Source organism: Ipomoea nil, unplaced genomic scaffold, assembly GCF_001879475.1.
Source record: "Ipomoea nil cultivar Tokyo-kokei standard unplaced genomic scaffold, Asagao_1.1 scaffold2759, whole genome shotgun sequence".
Lineage (NCBI taxonomy): Eukaryota > Viridiplantae > Streptophyta > Magnoliopsida > Solanales > Convolvulaceae > Ipomoea > Ipomoea nil.
Genome location: NW_017619187.1, coordinates 2,530,925 through 2,537,909, shown reverse-complemented (window position 1 = coordinate 2,537,909; position 6,985 = coordinate 2,530,925). Strand labels below are relative to the sequence as shown.

At 36.4% G+C, this 6,985-nt stretch overlaps 1 protein-coding gene across 2 annotated transcripts; it reads right to left on the bottom strand.

The window, feature by feature from the left end:
* Positions 1-6,985, bottom strand: LOC109156873 (putative clathrin assembly protein At2g01600). Of its 2 annotated transcripts, none has more exons than XM_019304745.1 (15): positions 6,677-6,985; positions 6,468-6,537; positions 6,037-6,134; positions 4,409-4,547; positions 4,147-4,277; positions 2,801-2,896; positions 2,603-2,653; positions 2,356-2,421; positions 2,199-2,264; positions 2,007-2,087; positions 1,831-1,911; positions 1,547-1,729; positions 1,380-1,455; positions 681-790; positions 1-595 (listed from the first exon to the last, which is right to left on the bottom strand). In XM_019304745.1, exons 1-15 carry the CDS (start codon positions 6,764-6,766, stop codon positions 242-244), a joined length of 1,692 nt encoding a protein of 563 aa, XP_019160290.1. In that variant the 5' UTR covers positions 6,767-6,985; the 3' UTR covers positions 1-241. The 2 variants fall into 2 exon arrangements, with proteins under 2 accessions (XP_019160290.1, XP_019160291.1); XM_019304746.1 differs by having other exon boundaries at positions 2,801-2,893.

Genomic DNA, 6,985 nt, shown 5'->3' with positions numbered 1-6,985 from the left:
TACAACAGGAAAAACATAATATTTTCAAATAAAAAATGACTATGAAGTTTGCAAACCATGAAGTTTTGATAACACAATACCGCACTGCAATCAAATCTTCTTCTTTATGAATTTTACATCTCAATGCATGCATGCATTTGTTCAATGAAAAAACCAATCTACATATCATCATCAAACCATGGCCTGCACTCATATTGTCACCCCAAAATCATCTATGCCGAAATCCCGCCTACATTTCTTCCTACAGCAGGCTCCCAAACGGGTTGGTATTTTGTTGGTGCGCCCCCGCAGCAGCACCATTATTTGCGGGGAATGCCCCGAACCCCGTGTCGCCAAAAGGATTGTGGGGCCCGACCATCAATGGATTCTGAGGTGGGTATGCAGCAGCAGCCGGATGGAATGGACCGAAGGGGTTTGGTTGAGGCATTGGAGCGAGTTGGACTGATGGAGGTGCAGCAATGGCGTTAGACATGGCAAATGGATCAGCTACTTCGAACGGGTTGGGGGCTGGCGCTCCGTATACTGGTTGCTGTGATGCTCTGTAGGCGCCCTCGTCGTATAAACTGTTAAGAGTGAGCGAATCCAATCCACCAGCCTGCCAACCAACCAACAACACAAGACACGTTAAAATTATCACCAGATTTCAATGGCAGCAGCCATTGAAGCATAACGGGGCTTACCAATTGCCGCTCCTGAGGTGTTGACAAGTTGGTGCCGGGAGTACTGACTAGGGCGAGTTCCCATCCTGTAGGATCGAAGTCTTTGGGCTGTACAGTTTCGGATGTTGCCCCTACACATATTTCATCTCATTAGCTGATTGTAGAAAAGTGTTTGGTAAATTAGTTGTTACCTGTTAGCTGATTACATACAATGACTTTCTCAAAAAGCTGATCGAAAAAGTTACTTTGAGCAGCATTTTGAATTTTAGCATAATAAGTTACAAAAAGCTAATTAATCAAACACTCATATTTTGTTTAACAAAGTCAAACAGCTAACAGTAGTCAAATAAGCCAAAATTGGCTGATAGACTAAGGCCCTGTTTGGTAAATGGATGTTAGCTGTTGGCTGATTGGGTTAATTAGAGGGTATAACTAGTTGATAACATTAGTTGATTGTAGAAAGGTGTTTGGTAAATTAGCTGTTAGCTGTTTGGTATAATTTCTTTTCTCAAAAAGCTAATTGAAAAAGTTGCTTTGAGCAGCTTTTTGAATTTTAGCATGTTGGAGTTACAAAAAGCTAATTAACTAAACACTTATATTAATTTTTTAACCAAGTCAAACAACTAATAGTGGTCAAATAAGCCAAAATTGGCCTTAGGGCCAAAGCCAAATATATTTTATCATGGAGCACTATTGAGAATGAAAATCGAGAAAATTTACCAGATGGAACTATAGCCAAAGCCAACGCGTTGCTTTCCTCAATCGCAGACACATCTGACGTGGGAGCATTTAACCCCTAAGCAGAGCAATGTAATGAGAAGTGAAAAACCGAGTAGTGGAAAGGAAATAGTTATGATCATATGGTAAGGAAAGGGACAGAGACTAACAAGTAGATCATCGGTTTCAAATTTGACAGGAGGCACGGGGGCAGGAATCTCGGTGGTTGAAACTGCAACATCCTCTGCTGGTTGTGGTGGTGGCGGGGGTTCATCAGCCAATTCTTTGTGTTCTTCAGATGGTGATAGTTCATCCTCTCCTTTATATGTCAACATAAGCCTCTCCGGGTATTCCTAATTTATCACAGAAAATGTTTAACATAATTCTCTGGTTTGCTATTTTTTCCAACAATATTTTACTATGAATGAACATGTGTGTTAGATAAGCATAATACCAAAGTTTCTGTAGGAACAGATACTATCCGCGGGGCTTCTCTTATATACTCTTCCATGGTCACTAGGAAGGATTGCGGAGGCTGCAAATAGGAAACCAGTATACTTCAAATTAAATCTTTAATGATTTAATTTTTTTTTTTTTAAATGACGCAAAAAAGCTGACTTTTCCCAATACCTCTCTGAGTACGGGAAATTGGAAATTCCTAGCAAGTTCCAATCCTTTGCAAACTTCATAAAAATCAGATAGGTTTGCAGCCTGCATCACCGAAAACACCAAGGGAAAAGTTCTGAAATTGTTAACGTCATGATATAAAACCATATACTAAGAAGGATTGAAGCAACACGGCAAACAATACAATAGTTTCACCTGCTGGCCAGCTCTCTTATAGATGTCAAGGGCCTTGATAGCTTCATGTCGTGGCATCTCGAAAAACTGAAATGGAAGAAAAATGTCAGTAAAAATGGCATCTCGAAAAACTGAAGGATTAATCTAATCTAGCGGCGGGTTCAATCAATCAATGCACCTTGTCAACAAGATTAATTATTCCGTCATTGATAGCACAGTAAATTTTAAAGCTCTCCTTGAGGACCTGAAAGGTGATATTAATTATAAGCAATCTTTAGACCAGTATTAATAAGCAGAACATACTTTCGTTTATAGTACACAACCTTTTGCTCATATTTGTATTTCTTTAGAACTCCGTTCACAGGACGAAACCATATCCACTAGACAATTAAAACTAGAAATCGACAAAATAAGTAACTACATACCAGGGCTAGTGCATACTGTATCACATAATTTCCAACAGCAGCTCCTTCAGGCTGTTTAAAAAAAAAAAAAAAAAAATCATAAATATTTCACCTCCCATATCACACAATATAATGAACTCTTAAGTCGCTTAAAATGAATTATTCAATAGTGGGAATTGACTGGTAGATGTAGCATTAATGCAAGCCTTATAAATTTACCCGGCATCCAATAAGGCGATAGAGCAACTGCTGCAAAGCTGGCAACTGGTCCAGAAGCTCTTCACTGTTCAATTCTCTAGTTTTGCTGTAGCCCTGCTACTCAGAAGATATAACAGAAGAAAAATGCTATGTTTAACCAAAGATGTAATAGTGTAAAGCCTAATTAACCCAACTCAATCCTAATCTGCAGTGGTATATACAGTAATATCGTTTAGCCAAAGCCCAATAATAATAATAATAATAACAACAACCAAGTATTTAGAAACCCAAGGTAACCGAAAGGTGTAGATCAAGTTAATTAAAAACTTTTGGTACTTAACTCAACTAATCCTTAACCTCAATCTAGTTTTTTTTTTTTTTGTTTGTTTTTTTTTTTTTGAGAAGAAACTTGATAATATATTAATTAAGATCAAAGTCTAAAGCATGAACAATGAAAGGAAAAGGGACTGAAAAGCAGTCCTCACAGTCAGACTTGGACAGGGCTTCCCGGGCTAGTTTGTCATGCATATTAAATCCTATTATGTTCAATCAAGTTAGTTTTTCATGCATATTCAATCCTATTATGTTCTAAATCAGTCATAAACCATTAGACTAGCATGTACCTCTCTTTTTATCAATGTTGCAAAATTCGCGCCGGCTGGCCGCCTAGTGTATCACCACAATCGGTTGTCTAGGCGGCCGATTAGCTATTGTTCCCTTTTTTTAATGGGTGATTTCACTCAAAACAACATCATTGTGCGCTAAATAACCCTAAAGTGTTCAATCTCTAGATGTTTTTTAGGTTAATATTTAATATTTTAGTATTAACTATTAAAGTATCAAATAGTTTATAATTATCAAGTCTTAAAAATTTTTAAAAAAAATTAAACAAATTTTTAAAAAATAAAAATAATAAAATAAAATAAAAATAAAAATAAAAATACGCGGGCGCCTAACGATTTTTTCAACCATGCTTTTTATTCCTTTTGTTTTTTGGTGGGGGAATGGGGTGATTCGATAAGTAGGAGTAGAATATATTTCTTTTAAAAAATAAAAAGAAACAGAGCACAAGTCTTAACCCCCTAAAATCCTAAATTGTGGAAATTAATTGTCTGTTCAAAATAATTTGCTTTCTCGTATGTTGTAGACTTGTAGCCTTCAGATATCAATAATATATGAACTAGAATATCATCAACAAATAATTTCTCAAACTCAATAATAATCAAAACATTGCTCCCCTCACAGTAAAAGTGCATGTCCTTCACTATGTTTTGGAAAATAAATTTAAAATGTAATAGGAGAAATCATTAAATCATATTGTGACTCTGGGCAGGAGGTTATAACTGAAAAAATAGCAATAGAAACACCTTTTCTTGCCCCTGGGCAGGAGGTTTAGGAAGCCGCTCAGCTTCAATGTCATACTTGAGAACCCTAAAACACTCAAGCCGTTCTTCCAAAAAGAGTGCATATGTGCGTACCCATGCAGAGCAATCCCAAGCTGGGTAAAAGGAATAATAGGTTTGTTCAAAACTTGAATAAATCACAAGAATATCAACTTCTAACAGTTCAAGCAAAACTTTAGGGCGTGGGAGGAAGAAAATTGAACCATCCTACAATATTCGTACTAACCAATAGGGCTTGAATCATCCTTGAAATTGGACATTTGAAGAACACGACCTCTTTGCTGGAAATTCAGAAGTTCCTCACGAAATGTGGGATCACCTTCCCTCAATGTTCTATGGATTACTATGAGTGTTTTCAGTGCCACCTATATGGTATCAAACAATAATTATAAGTAAAATGCTTATCATATCTGGAGCAAGGATGAATCAACACATGAAATATGTCTAAAAAATAGGTTATTTTACAAAATGCTTTTTTTTTTTCCTGTTTGTATTTGTCTAATTACTTAAGAAGAAAAAAAAAATACTGGATAATTCTCTCACGGCTTATTGGCCAAACCTTGTAAAATTGGTAATTTAGTACCAAATTTTGAAATAGTGTTGCAATTCTAGCCTATTTTTTCACTTGACCCCCAAAAATTCCAATTTGATTTGAATATGCCAACAATTTTATTAATTAAAAAATTGATTAAATAATAACATATTTTATTCGTTTTTTTTTTTTTCATTAGACATTATTTTCACAAAAGTATCAATTAGTTCAATACATATTGAGTATTTATGTTTCTACAAAAGTTGTTACTAATCATTCTCAATTACGTATGACAAACATATAAGCCAATTCAAATAGAATTGATTTTTTATTTTTGGGATCAAGTTAAAAATTTGGCTAGAATGACCCCGACATTTCAAATTTTGATACTAAATTATTAACTAAAAAGGTTTGACTAGAATTGTCACAACGTACAAAAGGGTTGAAATTTTTTAACCATAAAGCCTTCTCACAGTTATCATCCATTTTTCTTGCAAAGCCACCAAGGTTTAACTACTACACTAGAGTATGATGCAAAGAATGAAACCAGGTAAAATTCATTTTAATTTTGTAAGAATTGACTCCCCCATTCCTTCCTTGTCCTGAACTATAGACACCAGAGTATGTGTAAAGATACTGAAGAAAAAGACTATACAATATCAAGTATGCATTACAAATACTCCATCCCATAACACACACAGAAGAGAAAGCCACAAAAGGTTGATTGTCAGGTCCTTGGGTGATTAATTGAAAAGTAAACAGCCATTTAATGATATCTTCCTTCCCATTCCAACACTTTTCCTGCAATTCTTACTGGTTAACCATTCTTGCATAACTCACATCACTCTGAAGCCACTTCATCCCTGACCTTTTCTTTTGCATGTCACCTTATCACTCACTATGCTCTATTGCTCTAACCACAACAGTTCTACCTACAAATACCTCTATGACTTTCACAATCAGATCCAGAATAGAGTCCCAAAAAACTTTAAAACATTCACAGGTCCTCAAATTCGTAGCTATTTGGATTGAAAGTTTGCCGAGAACTACTCAAAATGGCAATAAGCTAGAAATAGATACCAGACTTCTGTTTTTTTATAGAGAAAATCTTCCCTAAAGAAGAATGCAATTACATAGATAAGAAAACAAGCAACTTATTGTTTAAAGTATCATGGTTCATCAGATATTCAAAGGACCAAAAATTTATTTAAAAAACGCAATTTGCACTGAAACAGTGAAATCAGGCCAACAAGACTTCAAGTTAGCAAAGAGAAAGAGCATAGCATATGAATTCAGCCCTATTTGCAAATTGCAGTTCGTACCGTCCAGTTGTGTGTCTTTGCTAATCTCCGAGCAAGTGCATGAATGCAGTATGCAACATCAGCCCTAGGCCGCACTGCAGATGTATAAACCATAATTTCTGCAACAAACAACCAAATACAATAACCCCAGTTTAACACTTCATCTTCAACCATTCTTAATGAAAGAAAAGATGAGCCAGACCCTAAACACAAACATTTCCTTAAAAAATCCAATACAGAAAGATGCTGTTTCACTTTCACACAATTTCTCTGGATTTCACCAAAACAGACAACCCAAAGTTGGAGAGAACCACAATCTCCTCAAAAACACGAAACCCGGGTTCCAGAAATAAAAAAGCACAAAATTTTACAATATATACTTCAAGAACAAAAGAAAAAAACGAATCCCAGACACAGTAAATAGATCTAAAGCAAGATTGAAGAGCACTCACTTCTGAGATGTCGCTCTTTGGGTGGGCACTCAACATGATTAGTAGCCTTAACGATCGCCACATCGACATCCTAACCAACGAAAAATCGGGCATCGAAGATCAGCAATTAACCGCAATTCAATCGACACAATAGACAATGCTCGAAGACATAGACAAGCCCAAAGGATATAGAGACGGATAGACAATGAAATGAAAGAAGGAGAGAAGACCTTGAAATCGCTATTGACATGGGCGAGGCCGACTTTGGTGTGATCTTTGAGCGCCCCGTAAGCTTTCCTCCATGTTTGTAGCGTACCCATCTCTCTCTCTACACCGTTGGCTCCCGATCCCTCTGTGATCTCTCTCTCTAGAAGATTTCTTGAGGCCTGGAATTTTTCTCCAGTGAGGACAAGAGAGAGAAGCAAACAACTTTTTGGGGCAAAATTCTTTCAATCAGTTGGACCGGGGTGGCTTTTGGCGGCCCCTCCAATTGGGTGTCTCATCATTTTGCTTATTCATTCAATTCAATGAAATGGAAT

What these genes read in the sequence shown, in the direction of transcription:
- LOC109156873 (XM_019304745.1), bottom strand. Translation starts at nt 6,766, where the DNA reads ATGGGTACGCTACAAACATGGAGGAAAGCTTACGGGGCGCTCAAAGAT. An exon ending in CAAAGACACACAACTGGACG is followed by an intron (nt 4,548 to 6,036) that starts GTACGAACTGCA and finishes GATACCATATAG; the next exon opens with GTGGCACTGAAAACACTCAT. An exon ending in GGATGATTCAAGCCCTATTG is followed by an intron (nt 4,278 to 4,408) that starts GTTAGTACGAAT and finishes CCTTTTACCCAG; the next exon opens with CTTGGGATTGCTCTGCATGG.